The following is a 20,077-nucleotide window of genomic DNA, read 5'->3' on the forward strand; positions in this document are numbered from 1 at the left end:
GTATGAACCTACCTAGGTATGCTTTTAACAAACAATACCAAGAGAAAGAAAAAAATCTGAACCCTAAAGTTTATATTTATTAATTTATTTTATAAATTACCAGATGTATCATACAATCTAATATTCTGTGACTCATTCACTCACGTGGTATTTAGAAGCTCAATTCCATCAAATCCAGGAACAATTTCATAAAGAGATGTCACCTGCAAAAAAGCAGAAAATAATCCTGATGCCTATTAGATACAAAAAAATAGTTTAATAGTTACTTTATTCCCTCCTAAACAATCAACAAGTTCAGCTTCAATACATTTGCCGCGGCCCGCGGCTCCAGGAAGTTACACACACACGTGATTAGTGCGTGTCATATACGGAACGCTATGTCAGGCTTGGAGTCGCTACTCTGCGAAGGATTAACTTGCTGGAAGTAGTATAGGCACACAAAATGTTGAGACTCAAGGTGCAAGTGAAAATAAAATCAATATTCTTTATTTCTTGTCATAAAAAATAAATACATCCACGATGTGAGGCAGACATGAGGGAAATAGCAAATGGATGTATTTTTTTTATGAAATAAAGTATATTGATTTTATTTTCACTTGCACCTTGAGTCGCAACTTTTTGTGTCCCTATACATCAACAAGTTCAGTCTGTGCTACATCTGTAGCCCTGGGAAAGCGATGAGTTAGCGAAACGCGTACTTTCCTTACAGTCCTGATACTCACCTCTTGAAGAGCACGTGACTGACATGGGTCTGGCTGCTCACATGATGTCGTTAGTTGGATTCTGTAAGTGATATTAATTCTCTGAACTGAAAAACAAGATGGTTTAGTTTGGATGAGAGTTACACATGCCGAAGGGTGTCCTTGTGGCTTATGGCAAGATCAGTTTGATTTTTAAGCACAGGGAATAATCACTTATTCTTACATACAGATTAAGAGGGTTATGAAACCCAAAAAAAACATTCTTCTGAGATTCAGACAGAGCAAACCAGTTTAAAAAAAGTTTTCAATTTACTTCTATTATTAAATTTGCTTCCCACAATGTTCTGTGTTGAAGAGATACCTAGGTAGCCATCTGGAGCACTACATGGCAGTAACTAGTGCTTCATTCTAGTGCTCTTGCAAATGGATAACATTCTTGCAAAACTACTGCCATATACTGCTCCAGAAATGGGCCGTCTCCTAAGAATACGTCACTGGTTTTCAACAAAAGATACCAAAAGAACAAAGAAAAATGTATAATATAAGTAAATTAGAACGTTGTTTAAAATCACATGCTCTATCATGAAAGAAAAAATATGGGTGTCATATCCGTTTAAATTTACAAACCATCAAAGGCTACTCCCTTAAAAATAAGAATAACGCAGAAACATGTGAACAAGATCTGCTCGAATCTATCCAGTTAACCCTGGAACCCTAGTTCCGGGTTGCATTCATTTCGCCAACCCTTAGAGTATATTTATCTTGTTATATTAGGTTAAAATAGCTTTTTTGTGAAAACCTTAAAGGGATGTGGGAAAACAAAATGCACAATTTTGATACAGCATTTTATTTTATTTCATTTTAGAAATGACATTGTTTTGTGCCACTCCAAATAAGAACATATTTGGAGCAGGAATACATAGGTATGCTCCAATTACTGGTGAAAGCAGTGACATTTTAAATGTGTTTTAACCTTTTAAATGACTTAAATATTTAGGGCCCAATGGACAATATCTCACCGGCATGGAGAAAAGCAACATATTTTTTTTATTTTGCATTATATTGCAATGTAGGTGTTTCTCATTCACATCCAGAATCTCCATACCGAGATAAACAGCTAAAATTTGCGGTTTTAAAATTCTGTGAGGGAACTCACAGTACTGATGAGATGCCATAGATTAGTGATTTTCAAAGTGTGAGGCGCAGGAGCAGTGACAGGGGGGCGCTAGAGCATTTAAGGGGAAGCGCAGGAGCAGTGACACTGCACTATCCAATGGAAAACAAACAAGCAGCAGCTGACTTTGGCAAAACACAGAACAGATTTAATAGCTGACAATGACACTTGTCAGTTTCTAGGTACAATAAAACACGGGATGTAGGTGGAAGACAAACACTGAGGAAGAAACCGCTCAGAGACTGTGTTGCATTAAATATAAATATAATTTTCTTTAAAGAGAAAAAAATAAAGGTATATCTCTTATGGGGAGGGGCTGTCTTATGAATTTCATCAGGGGAAGCCCAACACCTAAGACTTTGAAGACCCCTGACTTAGATAATCTCACCGGACCCTTAGATCCTTGTAATGAAAGTCTCAGAATGGTTCCTATAACTGTGATGTTCTCGTATTTGCCGCTGTAATATTTATAAGGTCAGTAATATAGGTGTAAACAATTATAAAATAGTTGCTCACTCTCACAAAACTTGAAGTAACTGTCATCTTGTGCTGCAAATTCATCTTAGCATTTGGTAGTGCATTCTCTCAAAACCAATTTAATAAATGGGAAATGCAGTTACCATAGAATACAGACTTACAACTATCATATTATACACAATTGTGTCTCGTTATTTAATGTTTTAAAAGAGAACAAACCAGCAGTCATGATACATTAACTCTTTAGGTACCATGATGTTCTAATCTATCTTACAGTGGCTCATGAATGACTAGTCCTTGCTTGGAGTCGTTTGCTCTGTTCTTTAGACCAATAGCTGTCTAATGTGTTCTGATCAAATCTGGCCTATTTACATAACCAGATTTGGTTAAAGGGACGGTAAAGTCAAAACTAAACTTTGGTAATCCATATAGAGAATGCAAATTTGATAATAGAAGTAAATTGGAAGTTGTTTAAAATGTTCTGTTCTGTCTGAATCGTGAAAGAACATTTTGAGTTTCATATTCCTTTAAGGAGCTTATGGTAATGGATATCATTACTAAATGACAAACTAGTTGTTGAGTCTGAGCATTCGTGGACTAACTGGCTAGTTGTAGCTGGATTTGATTGCCTAACTTTAGTTTAGTTTAGAGCTACTTGCATAAAATGGTTCTTAGTGGTGTATTCTGTGTGTCGTAGCTTTGGGTAATTTGGTAGATGCTGTTAGACATGTGTGCTTTTTGGCTTTGTTTCATATTAGGTATTTGTTTCGTACTTAAGATTGTGTCTGTATTGGCTAGTTCTGACTGACAAACAACATCAAACAACAACTTTATTTGTGATCTGATGGGACATTGCCCTACTACGCCTATGGAGGAGCCTCCACTAATTGTCAACTCTGTGACACCAGCTCTCTTTTTGACTCCTTATTTTCTGTAGCTGAGTCTGAGTCTTTTTTTCAGCATTGGTCATTAACTCGGAATTTAGTCTGTATGGCTATATTTGTTAGATCTGGCTATGTTTTTGTGAATTTGTCTGGTTTCCTAAACCTAACTAGCTAGCTCTGGCGTAGTATGTATGGCTACCTCTGGTATGTCTAGCTTTGGTCAAGGTTGAGGGGATAGCTCTGAAATCCTTAGGAGTAGGCTTTGGGTAAATATATTTGTGTGATCATTTAAGAATAGATCTTCTGGGTTATGACTGCTCATGTCTGACATTGGCTTCTTATGATTACCTCATGATGAATCAGAGTTGCAAACATTGATCTAGTAGGGTTGTCTAGACCTAGTTGTGTCTAGGTGAGTAGTAATAGTTGGGTAAATCTGGTTGTGTGTTAGTTGCTAACTGTGGCTATAGCTGGATGGCTAGTACTACTTGGATCTGGGTAAGCAATTTGAAATGTGTTTAGCTATCTCTGAATGGGTCTGTTTGAGTATACCTGGTTCTGGTTGTGTCTAGACAGCTGGACAAGTTTGGTGGATATTCCTGGTTAGAATAACTGTGTCTATGTGATTAGATTTGATGGGGTGTGTGAGTACAGTTATGTTCTTTGTCTCTTTTTTTTAACATTATTAACCTTCCTGGCTAGCGGTAGCTGTGTCTGCTTGGCTAGTGTTAGCTAAGTTTGGTTGTAAAGGTCTGAAGGACTTCTTGTGTCTTTTTGAGCCAACATAACTAAACATGTCAAAATATTTCATTTAAACAAATCATGATATGTTGAGAAATATAGTACAATATTACACAGCTGCCTTTGGAAGGTCTATACAGAAAAAATATTTACCTTTATCATTACTGTTTACTTCAGAAGTGACAAAATTATAGAAAAGGAATATGAAACAATAGATTTCTTTCATGATTCAGATAGCGCACACACTTTTAAACTATCTAATTTACTTCCACTCTCAATATTTCTTTGTTCACTTGGTATCTTTTGTTGAAAAGCAGGGACATAAGCTTAGAAGTCGGCCCACTTCTGAAGCGCTATATGGCAGCAGTTTTTCAAGAATGTTATCCATTTGCAAGAGTACTAGAGAGCTGCACTGTTTCCTGCTGTGTAGTGCTCCAGATGCCTACCTAGGTATCCCTTCCACAAAGAATATCATGGGAACAAAGCAAATTTGATAATAGAAGTGAATTGGAAACTTTTTAAAAATTGTATGCTGTGTCTGAATTACAAAAGAATATTTTTGGGTTTCATATCCCTTTAATGCTTTCTAAGAGAAAACATCCATAACAGACCTTTAAAGACTGGAGGCTGCTCATCTACTATAGATATCCTGTGCTTTGCAGATGGCGTAGATAGTAGCTCACTGAAGGTGCGAGAGGGGAGAGTCGTTGACATCAGTTGTGTAAAAAACTTAGGTTGAGGTGTGCTGAGCTCCTCAGCTTCAGGACTCTGTGCTGGTTCTTCCTCTGACAATATGTTCTTTGTTGTGAGCATTCTGCGATGAGGATCATCTGTAGCTATTGTCCCCAAGGTGGGATGAAAAAAGTCTTCTGTGAAGTTTATTGCAGGATCCTGTGTAACATATTGGGACTCATTGTGGCTTCTTCCATGCCAAGATCTCGTCCTTTGGGATTCTCCTACAGCTACAGATGTTGCCAACAATGCAAATTGGCTGCTGTTTATATTTAAGTCCACTGTCCATGGTACTGAAGTATGGACAGTGTTGGTGTGTGTGTTAGCTGATACAGGTGTATCTGTGGCTTTGTCTTTGTGTGTCTGAATGTCTGGTTCTATGTCAGTATAAGTAGTTGACTCTAGCAGCATCACTGTACTTAACTCTGAAAGAATGTGTGTGCTCTGCTCTGGTTCTGTTTGTGAAATATTGGTCTTTGTATTATTTTGTATTTGTGTAACCATAGCTGGTTGGCTTTCACTAGTTGGTTCAGAATGGAATTTCATTGTAAATGTTGCTTCAGTCTGTGTTACAAGTTCAGGTTTTTGATTGTTTGGGTTAAGTTCTGTCTTTGTGGCTGAAATAAGTTGGGTTTGTGTAGCAAACTTTGAGGCTGGACTTTGTTTAATGACTGTTGATGATTGATTTATTGTGTATGTTTCTGTTTGGGTTTGTGTTGTTAATTTTACTTCAGTTATTGTAGATGGTTGTATTCTGCTTTGTAAGGCAGTATGGGTTTGGGTATGTGTGTCTATTTTAGAATGTGTTTGACGGCTTGGTTTATCTTGGGTCTGGTTGGCATGATCTGGCTGAGTCTGTATTGTAAATTCAGCTACTGATGACATTGGATTAAAATGATTTGGTGATTGTGTTTCTGTTCGTATGGATGGCTCATCAGCTAATCCTGTTGCTGGTTGTGTAGACTGGTTGATTTTTTTCTGTGTGACGGCTTTTGTTTCCATGGATAGTGCTGGTTGCATCCATGTTGATAATTCTTTCTGAGTGGTTAGGTTAGTATGGCTAGGTGTGGTCAAGTTTGTTTCTGTATATGTTGATTTTTCTGGTTGGGTCTCTGTTGATGATTCCATGTTTCTTTGTGTGGACATTTCTGAGTGAGTCTTTTTTGCAAAGTCAAATTCTGTATGGGCTGATATTTTTGGTACTATTTGTGTGTATGGTTCTGATGAGATATTTGCTAGTGATTTTGGTATTGTTAGTGTAAATGTACTTGCCTGGGTCTGTGTTGATGTCTGTGGTTCTGCTTGTGTTGATGTTTCTAGCTCTGGGTTTGTGGAAAGTACTATTTGGATCTGTGTAGCAGATCCTAGTTGTGTTTGTGTTGATGTTTCTTGCTTAATATGTGAAGATGTTTCCTTTTGCATCTGTGTTGTAGTGGTTAGTTTCGATTGTTTTGACATTTCTTCTTCAGTTTGAGCAGATGATTCTGTTTGGATCTGTGGTGTAGAGTCTAGCTTTGTTTGTCTTGATATTTCTTCTTCAGTTTGTGCCGATGGTTCTGTTTGGATCTTTGGTGTAGAGGCTGGTTTTGTCTGAGTGTGTGGTACTGTTTCTCTCTGTTGTAAAGTGAATAGTTTTGTTGTTGTTAGTTCTGGTTCTTTTTGTGTAAATGTTTGGGCTTGGGTCTGTGTAGATATTTCTGTTGTTAACGTTTCTTCTTTTACTGATGTTTCTCGTTTTGTTTGCGTAGATGGTTCTGTTTGGATGAGTATTTCTGAGTCTAGATTTGTTTGTGTGGATGTTTTTGCTTGACTCTGGGTTGGTGATGTTTGTGGTTCTGTTTGGTTCTGTACTGCAAATTTTAATTCTGCAAATATGGACAGATTTGTGTAGTTCTTAATTGTTGTTTCTGCTTGTGTGAATGTTTCAGTTTGTACAGTTGTTTCTGTATTTTTGTGTGTGAATGGCTTTGTATGACTCTGTGTTGCAGATTCTGGTTCTGCTTGTGTGTGTCGCTTTTCTTCAATTTGCGTAGCAGATTCTAGTATTGTTTGTGTAGATGTTTCTTTTTGGAACCACTTAAATTCCTGTTGTGTTTTTGTAGATGGTTGGGACTTTTGGTTTGTATCTGTTGTATCTCTGTGAATATCATGTAGTAGGGGATTATTTTTGGATGTTTTTGGTTGAGTTTGTGTAGTCACTAAGGGATGACCCACATTTTTTTTTGATTGCGTTTTCTTTAATGTTTTGGTTATTGTGTATGGTTCCAATGGGTAATGCATAGTTATCTCAGTCTGGTTCTGTTTAATTAACAAATGTTTGCTTGTTATGGCTGTCATTTCCTCATTCTGAATAGTTGGCCCTGATTCTATGTTTAACACGAGTTTTGTTGGTTGCGGTTCTACCTGTTTGACTAGCCCTTGTTCATTATTTTTTTCTGAATCATGGTGAATGTTGGTAGTGTTTTTATTTAGTCTATCTTGTTTTATATTAGTTTCAGTCACTGGCAACTTTTTTTGCTCTATAATACCATCTACGTGAGTCCTGTTTGTGGCTGACAAGAGACTTGTATGACCATGTACTTGTAATGTTGGATGGGTATGTCTATGTAGGTTATGACCTGGTTGAGTTACTTTCAGATTTGTACTTCCAGCTACATATGATACAGTCATAGTGGTTACTTCTAGTCCCTTTTGGGTGGTAATGGGCAGAATATCAATTCCATCTTGGGGTTTTGCATGCAGTTGGGGTAAAAAGTTATTGTCTGAACTACTTTGATTTGTAAGACTGTTATTTACATTAATTTTGGAACTATTTACTGTAGGAATGGATTTATTTCCACCTGTCACAGATGCAAGGACATGAACTCCAGTATGGTTGATATAAGATTTTGATATAATATGATTGGGCTCCACCAAATGGGGGCTTAAAGTGGTGGCATCTATGCTTTGTGTTCCCATTCCCACTCCTATATTATCCTTCATTCTCTCTTTAAATCTTGCTGAAGAAGTTTTCTGAACTCTGGCATTTCCTTGGCCAGAAAGTGAATTATAAAAGTTCAAATGTGGTCCCTTTTCTTGCAGAAACGGAGACAGTGAGGAATTTTGAGTTATTTGGTGGAATTGATCAAGTAATAAGTTCTGATTTGAGATTGGCCGCATTGATTCTGAAATACGATTAACCCAAGACTGTTTTTCCTGGGGCTGACTAAGTTGGGAGTGAACAATAGATGATAATTTTTCCACTTTACTTGCAACAGTCGCCGACTCAAGAATATGTTCTACAACATCAAACTGTAAAGGTCTTTGTACAGTGGTCTCTCTAGGTTGCTTTAATTTGACCTTCAGAGTTGTAGATAGCCCTTGCAAATCAGATGAAATATTGGTATATGCTTCCGGCATTGTCACATTTGTTTGCCTCTGCACAAACGTAATGTTCTTGTCATTATACCCTTTAACAGGAAGGACGTGTGGCTTTTTGCTCTTCAGACCCCTGACAGCCAAATCCATAACTGTTCCAGTGCTATTAATTACAGACATCTTTGATGGCTTTATGTTGGCTGTTGGAGATGTCAAGGATCCTATGTTGGTAGATATATCAGTTCTCCTTTCTCCTTGTACTGGCTGGAATTTAGCAGGTTTTACCAAATGGGAAACTTTCAGAAGTTGAGGCTTCTGTATGTGTTTTGAAGACTTGCTCTGTGGAATAGCTCCTTTGTTCATCGCTTTACTGGATGTTGAAGCGGATTTCCTGAATGTTGTTGGAGAGGTCACAGGCATGTTATCTTCAGCTCCCGGAGAAGCTACGGGGAGCTTTTCCAATTCATCTGTGCTGGCGAGAAGCTCTGAAGGGGCAAGAGACAGGAAATAATATGTTAGATTTAAGCTAACTCCTAAACACCAGAACATGTCCCCAGTCACACTACACGCTACAGTTCATATCCCACAACAAAAGTAAAACTGTGGGTGTTAAATGTGAAAGTAGCATTTAAAGTGACATATAAGTCAAGTTTTATTTAGGCACAGTATGATAGTACATTGCAGATTTTTTAAATTATTGATCCTGTAGTTCAACATTTTATAGAAAATTAAATATGTAATTAAATATCTCAATAAAGGGCAACTGGCGTCTCACTTTTCCTTTACTATGCAAAGTTTGTTTTGACTTATTACAGCTTTAAAGGGACATGAAACCCAAACATTTTCTTTCATTATTCAGATAGAGAATACAATTTCAAACAACTTTCCAATTTACTTCTATTATTTAATTTGCTTCCTTCTCTGGTTATCCTTTGCTGAAAGGTTTATCTAGGCAAGCTCAGGAGCAGCAGAGAAGCTAGGTTCTAGCTGTTGATTGGTGGATGCATATATATATATATATATATATATATATATATATATATATATATATATATATATATATATATATTGATTGTGATTGGCTCACCTATGAGTTCAGTTAGAAACCATTAGTGCATTGCTGCTACTTCAACAAATGATACCAAGAGAATGAAACAGATTAGATAATAGAAGTAAATTAGAAAGTTGTTTAAAATTGTATTCTCCATCTTAATCATGAAAGGAAAAAAATTGGGTTTCATGTCCCTTTAAAGCAACAATAATAATAATAACTGAACATTTCTTAGCCATTTACAGCTTTCCCCAAATGACCATGATCAAAGGAGATGATATTCACACTCACTGGGGAATTTTAGTGGATTATTCCTGTCTGCAAAACCCAATACATTGTGTTAACAAAGTGACAAGACTATTCAAGTGTTTTATTTGTATGGAGAGCTTTTGCATTTCAGTACTTAAAGGGACAGTAAAAGCAAAATTAAACTTTCATGAATGTGACAAAACAAGTCATTTTAAAAAACTTTCCAATGTACTTCAATTATCTAATTTGATTTGTTCTCTTGGTATCCTCTGTTGAAAAGAATGCAGGCTTGGGAAGGGCAATGCACTACTGAGAGCTAGCTGCTGATTGGTGGCTGCACATATTTGCCGCTTGTCATTGGTTCTCCAGATGTGTTCAGCTAGTTCCTAGTAGTGTATTGCCGCTCCTTCAACAAAGCATAACAAGAGAATAAAGCAAATTTCATAACAGAAATAAATGGGAAAGTTGTTTAACTTTGTATGTTCTACCAGAATAATGAAATAATGTTGTTTGGGTTTCATGACCATTTAAAGGGTCATGAAACTAAAAATGGAATGAATTAAAGTAATTTAAATTTACTTCCGTTGTTAAATTTATCTCTTCCTTTTGGTTACTTTGTTAAAAAAGTATCTGCTTTCCAAGAGAGCATACTGAGATAGGCTCAGAACCTGCACAATTACATATCTTATAGAAACAGTTATATATAGTGTTCACGCCACATGCATGCTCATAAGTCCACCTAGGTACGATCTCATGGAAAAGATATAAGTTTCAATAAAGGATGCCAAAAGAAAAAAAGGCACCTGTGTGCTCTGACTCGTGAAAGTTTAAAGGCTCAATAAAGTTAAAATTAAACAACTTTCCAATGTAATTCTATCAATTTTATCAAATTGTATTTGTTTTCTTTGTATCCATTGCTGAAAAGCTAGCTACTGATTGGTGGCTGCACTATATATATTTCCTTATATCTGTACAGTATACAGGAATTAAACACAGCATTGCCAACAGTCTGCATACAGATGTTTTAAAAGCCTTAAAAATATATATTTTGGTAGAAAGATTTGCATGGGTTTGCAGTCCAGAAACACATCCCTTAAAAAACGCCTTTTTAATGTATATTTATCTTATATCCTTTCCTGTGACCAATTTTTATTCTGCAGGATGCACCACAATCTCTCTCTGGGGGAGTAGTTGCAGGACCACAATTTTTTTTACAAGAAAAGAGGAAACTATAAACAATGAAAAAAAGACTGCAAATTGTATTTATTTATTAGCAGGATTAAATATTCCATAAAAAATTCAAATTTAATTTTATGGACTCTGCCGACCTTAAGCAGCAGGAGTTTTTAAATCAAACCACAGTAATGCAGATTGGTTTTACCGTATTAGTCCAGTAGACAAGATTTCAAAATAACCAGAGTACTGCAGTATGCAACGATACCTTTTTCATTGGACTAACATGATGTTTAACCCCTTTGTGGCCGTACTATAGCCTTCACATCAGAAGTAAGTTCTGATGTAAACACAATTAGTAAAAATGAAATCACGCAATCACATTTAAAGGACGGGATCGGATCATAGGAGACTGCCTACCCTGCTATTCATGCGCCCCCAGGCTGATCCCTACCTACGTCAAAGGAGAAAGCTGCAGGACTCTGTATATAGTAGAACGTCCCATGCTGTACTAAATTAAAGCCCATCGCTGTTAGGATGGCATGGAACGTCCTAACATCATAAAGAGGATAAAATACAGGCCTTTCTCTCTTCCTCAGATATTGCTTCAGACCTAAGAAAGCTTGTCTTTTAAATATAATTTTAGTCCAATAAAAAAGGTATCTTTGCATACTGCAATACTCTGGCTATATTGAGATCAAACCATTAAAGTGAAAAAAAATCCTACTGTTTGTGAAAATACTTAATGTTGAAAGTTCCTTTATTTGTCTGAAGTGTTCGCCACACTGAGCTCCTCAGCCCACGGCAGAACGCTATTTTGCTGTGAGGTGACGTTTCCACCTCTTAGCCAATAGCCGTGCGGGCCAGCTGGCGCCATGCCGAATAGCTAGCACGCTATTGGCTAAGATCACTCCACAGCAAAATAGCGTTCTGCCGTGGGCTGCCGAGCAGCTCAACGCTTCAAACAAATAAAGGAACTTTCAGTATTTTTTATACGAAGAGAGAAGCGCTCAACCAGGAACGAACAACAGCTCATCAGCTAGTTCTATGGCGATTTACCACCCGGAAGCAGCCTCTTTTAGACCAGTTGTGCTTTTCACAGAGGAAAACTTTCCTGAAGTAGATCAGTCTGATTCCGCCAATTAAGGTCAGTCCAGCCTCGAAATACCAGGCAATTCTCCTCTGAACAAGGAACATGACAACCCCAGACGATCGTTTCGGCCTCCTATGGGCCTCGTCAGAGAGGTACAGTCTCTCTTCGTATTTCAGCATTTTATACTTCATGACTGAAAGTCCCCTTTATTTGTTCCAATGGTAAATCCTAGTGTTTCACAAACGCTAGGATTTACCATCACTTTAATACAGTTTGACTCCTTTTTTCACTGGATATTTTTTTTAAATAACCAAACAGCACTTGTGCTACAAATAAATCTTTAAAGGACTAGTAGAATTACATCATCAACGAATACGTGATAAAGAGTCAATACAGTAGCACTTTCTTTGAATTTCAAATGAATAGCAGTTAATTCCATTTTCTTTTCCCCTGTATCATGTGACAGCCATCAGCCAATCACAAAACGCATATACGTATACACTGTGCAGATGATCAGTGGGAGCTGATGTCTCAGGAACTGTCTATAAAATGACTGTGCACATTTTGATAATAAAGTAAGTTGGAATTATTATTTTTTTCCAATTGCATGCTCTGAATTATGAAAGTTTAATTCAAAATAGTGTCACTTTAAAAGAATTGTTGCTCTATACCAGTGGTGGCGAACTTTGGCACTCCAGTTGTTTCAGGACTACATTTCCCCTGAAGCTTAGGAAATCTTTAGTCCAGTCGAGCATCATGGGAAATGTAGAGAAAAAATGGATATAACAGAGCACTAAGATAGTACTGGATAATATATATAATGTGTATGGACCAACAGTGTGGCTAGATTGGAGTTGGTTAAAGGTAAAACTTAACTTTTAATAATGAATGGAATAAAAATGATAACACTACCAATGTGTATATAAAAGCAATTAAAATTGCTATTAAACCACGAAAAGCAACCATGCCCAGGTATCTACTATTAATTTTTCAGCGGATCGCCGTTGCGGCCCCGCCCCCTGCGTTCGTCATCAAAACATGTCACGTGACAGACTCTAATCAAAAAATAAGTATTTGTTTACTATTAATTTTTCAGCGGATCGCCGTTGCAGCCCCGCCTCCTGCGTTCGTCATCAAAACATGTCACGTGACAGACGCTAATCCAATCGGATAAGGCTATACGGCATTGGCTACTCGTAGGGGTGTGCACGAATCCTCACCCCTGATTGGTGTAATACGATACTTAAGCAGTAAGGCTTGCTTGAGTCGGTTCAGCCTTTGAGAAAGCCATTAGTTTGGTGAAATGCGCATCAGACGCTCGTTCTGAAAGCTAAAGACTTGCCTTTTGTGTGTTTGTTACATTTATAATTGGGAATGATATCAGAATGATTGTGTATTACAATATATTTGATATACGAACTCTCACTCATTATTATTGATCTCCAGCTGGGACTCTGACAGGGTTTTGCACCTCTCCAGCATTGTACTAGCAATAGATAATTTTGTTTTGAGGTCAATCCTCTTTGTAGATTAGTTTCCTTGTGCAATCCGCAAGCATTTTTGGGTGCTTCCCTGCCAGATAAACCCATACTTATATGTCACACACACTATATGGTAGATACCTGGGCATGGTTGCTTTTCGTTGTTTAATAACAATTTAATTGCTTTTATATACACATTGGTAGTGTTATCATTTTTATTCCATTCATTATTAAAAGTTAAGTTTTACCTTTAACCGACTCCAATCTAGCCACACTGTTGGTCCATACAGATTATATATATTATCCAGTACTATCTGAGTGCTCTGTTATATCCATTTTTTCTCTCCTTTTTTGATTATATATCATAGGATATTGAGCACCCCCAACTATAATATAGGATATGGGACTGATTCCCTAATTTCACATAGCCAAAATCTCTTTGTCTATGTAGGAGACTGATAATAAGTTGGGGACATATTGGAAATAGAACGTTATTTTTCCTCTTTTTCATTTTATACACTTGTTTACTGTCTATCAGCTGTTAAGGACAGCATTCTTGGAAAAACCCTTTATTGGATTATAATCTGTAAAATAGCCAATCCAAACAATACCATACAATGGCCTCTAGTCTGTCACAAGACTTTAGAAACAGACAAGACCAAAGACTAAGAGACATAGATAAAACATTTGCATCAGCATTTGATACTGAGACTACCCTTGACACCGAAATAAACAACTGGGAAGATGGTTTAAAATCATTAAATTACTTAATTAAGAAACACACGCGCTCATTCTGGAATAAAAGCGCATATGATAAATACCTAGCGAAACATATTATACCGAGGGGACTCAGGGTACGCTTATTTCCTACATTCTCTTTTCATATTGATATATATAAAGATAGATGGGAACAAGCACTAATAAATTGGTCCGAAATATTAGCTGCGATCCTATCAGATTACGAGACAGTGTTTATGTCTGAATTAGATAAAGAAATCACTGATTACAATACCAAATTACAAAAATTTGAGACTCTGGAAAAATTCAAAGACGCATACAAAGAGATGCGAGATGAATTAGACAAAAGAGAAAAAGACATAATTCAGACAAAATGCTCTAAGATGAAAAGAGATATGAAGGACTTTGAAAAGGGAAAAATCTTTACTTGGGACGACAAACAGTCTAGACGGAGACCAATTATTAGTCTACCACCACCAAAAAATACACATCAGTCGGCCTGCGAATCGTCAGCAGTAGAAGATAGTGACTCTGATAACAGTAGTAACAGACCAAGTACCAGTAGTTTTTTAGGCAGAAATAGAACACATCTTGAAAAAGAGCCACCAGAAGGGGCAAAGGAAAACAGAACCCTAAGAGATCGAACGAGATGGGGGTACAGAACCGACAGTGGTTACAGGAGGAGGGAGGATTGGGGGAAGTGCCCAAAATGGTAAATGGTGACACTGACAAATTACAGGTTATTAACCTTTCAAGTAGAACTATCACAGAGACTCACCAACTGGTTTTATCTAGAGGCCTATCCTTCTCACCCTCCCCTCCCTTAGATAGGTTTGAACAAATAAAAGACCTACACCTTTACTGCAGAAAACTACTACTGAAGAAAATGTACAGTACACATGATGACAGTGTAACTACTGATCTACAGACCTTAGACACTCTAATTGATCTGGTCTTCCTAAAGATGGTGATGCATGACTTTCTTGAATTAACTGACACTAAAATCAGGAACATTAGTAAGAATGAAGAGAAAGCATTAAAAGAGATTAACTCTTGGGATGACGTTATCATAAAGCCATCAGATAAATATCCAAGAGGCGAAAAGACAATTAAATGATCGTAACTGTTATAAACACCTATTTTCCAATCCCACCACGCAATTCTTGAATGAATACCAAAACCTGATTGATATGGCTAAAACTAATAATCTAATAAGTCAGAAAGAATGGTCTTTCTTACAGGTTAAGAGCCCACGAATTGCAATTGTATATTTTTTACCCAAAATACACAAGAATAAAGAAACACCGCCTGGTAGACCAATTTTCTCCAGTATTAACAGTTTGTGTGAACAAGCAAGTAAATTCTTGGACTTATATTTGAGAGAAATAGTATGGTCACTTCCATCCTATACTAGAGACACCATGGACATTCTCAGTAAAATAAATGATCTGACACTAGATAAGAACTCACTTTTGATCACTTGCAATGTAGAATAGTTGTATACTTCCATCAAACAGGATTTTGGAATAAAAGTGGTGAAATTTTTCTTAAGTATGCAATCGAATGACAAATTGTAAAGAAATAATTTCATGATAAAACTCCTACAATTTGTACTAACACATAATTATTTTGTGTTTAACGATAATTTCTAGCTACAAATTCAAGGCACCACAATGGGGTCATCCTGAGCACCCACTTATGCTAATATCTATTTAGGGTGGTGGGAGAGAGAATATGTTTTCAACGAAAATATGTCCAGATTTACTGATCATGTTAGTCTATGGTGTCGGTACATAGACAATCTCTTTATAATATGGACAGGAAGCGCAGAATGCTTTAAGAAATTCATTTCCATTTTGAATAATAATAAAATGAATTTGAAATTGACCTATTGCATGAGCAAGATGAAAGTAGAATTCCTGGATATTATTATTTATAGAGACGACAATGATTCCCTCAAAACTGACCTCTTTAGAAAAGACACTGCAACTAATTTGATTCTCCAGTATGACAGCTGTCACACTAGAGGGACAAAGAATGCAATCCCTATAGGTGAATTTTTAAGAATTAGGAGAAACTGCACTGATTTTAATGTCTTTAATGAAAGAGCAAAGGAATTAAAAGTAATATTAAGAGACAGAGGCTATACTCGTAAAGTTATACGAAAAGCATACCAAAGAGCGAAAAGAACCCCAAGGGATTCTTTGCTAACCCCTAAAAAGAAAACTAACACTGTTGACAATGAAATCAGATTTGTAACCACATATAACACTAACCATAATAAAATTAGTGATATTCTAAACAAACACAGTGGGATATTGAAATATGATAAATATTTATCAGCATTTGTGGGAGACAGAATTAAAACCAGTTGGAGGAGAGCGCCAACAATTGGTAATAAACTGGTCAAAAGTCATTTCACCAGGAGAAATACCAATAGACGTATATGTGGAACCTACACATGTGGCACATGCAGTTTCTGCAAGTACATATTTAATGAAAGAGAATTTACCACTCGGACTGGCAGCATTAAAAGAATGCTAGGTTTTGCTAATTGCAAAACTAAAAATGTGGTATACTGCTTATTGTGTAAATGTGGTAAGAGGTACATTGGTATAACGACACGCGAATTACGTACACGACTTGGAGAACACATAAACAGTATAAAAAATTGTGAAAAAGACCGGCAGAGGGACAAAACTTTGACCCCAGTGGCAAAACATTACCTTAAAAATCATGGCACAAAACCAGATTTAAGAATATCAGTCCTACAGGTTATTAAACCTGGAATTAGAGCCGGTAATGTGGAAAATATGTTGTTACAAGCGGAATGCCGTTGGATATTCTGGCTGAATACTCTAACACCTTAGAGTCTTAATGAACAAGATGGCTACAATTCATTTTTATGATATCTCCATACTCATACATAGTAAACTTTTGGGAAGAATAAACCTATTTCTCACTTGGATATCGTTTAACATGCTCTTATCCATACTGGTAATTTATCCTGTGTCATAAGAACTTCTTATCAGCACTAAATAATAAAATAAACAACTTATAGTGAATACTTGTGGATTCTCTAACTTAATAAGCACTAATATATATGGCTAGTAACGTCTTGAAATATATATAATTCTAAACGGTGTAATAACAACATACACCTAAACAGACGTAATCTATAGAGCCTATTAATATATATTCTTTTAGACAACTTATCTGACGTATTGACAAGGCATGTTTTCTTAATTATATCTGTGTTCAAATAGAAACCATATTATTCTTGTCAACACACATAGAATAATAATTGTGATATATTAGTTATATGCCATAAATATGTCTAGTGATATCAAGAACACACAACATAATAGACCTATCAGGTGGATATTAAAATATCGTATCTATATTATGTGAATGAACCAATCATAACTATCAATAAAACTGCAGGTTCAGTGATTAGCAGACATTTTAGTTTTTGCCATACAATAGTAATATGAAAACAAAGTTTCCTAATTGTATGTAACCTTATAAGTATTGATGTCCTAACAAGCTAAACTGTTTCTTAAAAATATTAACTATTCGCATTTGCTAAATTAAGATATCTGGTCACATATGGTGTGTCCTTACTTTGGCTTATTTGACTAATATTAGAGGTCTCTATTTAAATGATACCAGAAACACCCAATATAAGTATAGATTTTATTACTATATGAAGGTGTATTAGGGACCAATAATGAACAAGATACTATCGATGCATGCCCAGTAATAGATTTGACAATATTGTTGATATCCTGGTCTTGTCAAAAAATAAGTATTTGTTTACTATTAATTTTTCAGCGGATCGCCGTTGTGGCACCGCCCCCTGCGTTCGTCATCAAAACATGTCACGTGACAGACGCTAATCCAATCGGATAAGGCTATAAGGCATTGGCTACTCGTAGGGGTATGCACGAATCCTCACCCCTGATTGGTGTAATACGATACTTAAGCAGTAAGGTTTGCTTGAGTCGGGTCAGCCTTTGAGAAAGCCATTAGTTTAGCGAAATGCGCATCAGACGCTCGTTCTGAAAGCTAAAGACTTGCTTTTTGTGTGTTTGTTACATTTATAATTGGGAATGATATCAGAATGATTGTGTATTACAATATATTTGATATACGAACTCTCACTCGTTATTATTGATCTCCAGCTGGGACTCTAACAGGGTTTTGCACCTCTCCAGCATTGCACTAGCAATAGATAATTTTGTTTTGAGGTCAATCCTCCTTGTAGATTAGTTTCCTTGTGCAATCCGCAAGCATTTTTGGGTGTTTCCCTGTCAGATAAACCCATACTTATATGTCACACACACTATATGGTAGATACCTGGGCATGGTTGCTTTTCGTTGTTTAATAACAATTTAATTGCTTTTATATACACATTGGTAGTGTTATCATTTTTATTCCATTCATTATTAAAAGTTAAGTTTTACCTTTAACCGACTCCAATCTAGCCACACTGTTGGTCCATACAGATTATATATATTATCCAGTACTATCTGAGTGCTCTGTTATATCCATTTTTTCTCTCCTTTTTTGATTATATATCATAGGATATTGAGCACCCCCCACTATAATATAGGATATAGGACTGATTCCCTAATTTCACATAGACGAAATCTCTTTGTCTATGTAGGAGACTGATAATAAGTTGGGGACATATTGGAAATAGAACGTTATTTTTCCTCTTTTTCATTTTATACTCATGGGAAATGTAGTTCTGAAACATCTGGAGACGCCATCACTGAGAGTATACCAGACATCAGACATCCTCAAACCTGGCCCTCCAGAGGTTTTGGAACTACATTTCCCAATGATGCTCAGCCAGCTGATATGCTGGCTGAGCATCATGGGAAATGTAGTTCCTAAACCGCTGGCTGAGCATCATAGGAAATATAGTTCCTAAACCTCTGGAGGGCCACGTTTGAGGATGTCTGCCATACATCATGTCTCATTAGAGTAAACTGTAATAAAAAAAACAATCACTTCATTTTACTTTCTACAGTCAGAAACGTTTGCCCTATGACCGTGTCACTCCCCCACACACACACACACACACACACACACACTATTTCCCAGCAAGCCACAGTATGAGACCTCAGACTTGCTCATCAGTCAAACAGTGTGAGGAAAGTCTCTAATTAGTGACTGTGTGATTGATGTTAACCCCACCAGACCACATAAGTCAAAGTGGTAAACTGAAACACACACCACTGCTTTTTTATTGAGTAACAAAAACATTTGTGGCAAATGGCCTGATGTTTAGTTATGCACTGAGAGATGCCAGAGCTCATTGGTATTCCCTATGCGAGCAGAGCGAGGGATTGATTTGTTTGTGCTGTAGGAATACAGATATGTTAAACGTGCATGGCTGATTCATTGTAAAGGACAAATAAGGTTTATTTATAGTGAGAAAAATGCTCTAATTTGTTAAAGAATATAATTTTATTGATATTTAACCCTGCAACTGTGTTTGTGTTTAACTGCTGCAAAGGGTACGGTTGCACACAGCCTGTATTTTACACACATGACCTGTATTTCTTAAAGGGACAGTAAATGTTCTAGATGTGCAGAATTATGAAACATATTGATATCCTTTCCTTTAAAAAAAAATTCTAAAATTTCTCATTTGCCGGGTAAAACAATAACCAAAGTCATTCTCTTCAAAAGTTTTTTTTTTTTTTTTTTAACTAGCACGTCACAGGCTTGCTGATTACACAACGAGCCTGTGACGCACTAGTTAAAAAAACTGCTGCGCCAAACAGGATGGCTTTGCTTTACCCTGCAAATGAGGTATTTTGGGAATTTATTTTTAAAAGGAAAGGCTATCCCTATGTTACATAATTCTGCACATAGTGCAGAATTATGCAACAACATCTGGAACAACATTTAATGTCCCTTTAAGGTTCAGTTCAAAGTTGAAAAAAAAAGAATAAATATAGAAATAAATACTGTATTGGGACACAGTAATTCAGTTGTACTAGCAAAAAGGAGGTTAAACTAACTTGTTTTAAGAGATACGGACACAAACATAAATGATATAATAACAAAATGTATTTACAAGTAACAGTAAGTGTGCAAGTATAAAAAAACGTTTAATAACACCAATAGCTACTTTTAATGAGTTGTATGAGGTTGATTGGATGAACACAATTTCTGAATATTTGGTGGAATATTAGATAAAGACACTCG

The 20,077-nt window shown here is 36.4% G+C and overlaps 1 protein-coding gene across 1 annotated transcript in view; it reads right to left on the reverse strand.

Annotated features, from left to right (window-relative positions):
• LOC128642116 (mucin-3A) overlaps positions 1-20,077 on the reverse strand; it is a 156,677-nt gene that overhangs the window by 87,234 nt on the left and 49,366 nt on the right. The window contains exons 2-4 of the mRNA XM_053694789.1: positions 4,589-8,551; positions 723-808; positions 145-203 (exon numbers count right to left, since the gene is read on the reverse strand). Of these exons, the coding sequence (XP_053550764.1) occupies positions 145-203; positions 723-808; positions 4,589-8,551 (4,108 nt within the window). The remainder of the gene's footprint in view (positions 1-144; positions 204-722; positions 809-4,588; positions 8,552-20,077) is intronic.

This window comes from Bombina bombina, chromosome 11 (assembly GCF_027579735.1).
Source record: "Bombina bombina isolate aBomBom1 chromosome 11, aBomBom1.pri, whole genome shotgun sequence".
NCBI classification, from domain to species: Eukaryota; Metazoa; Chordata; class Amphibia; order Anura; family Bombinatoridae; genus Bombina; species Bombina bombina.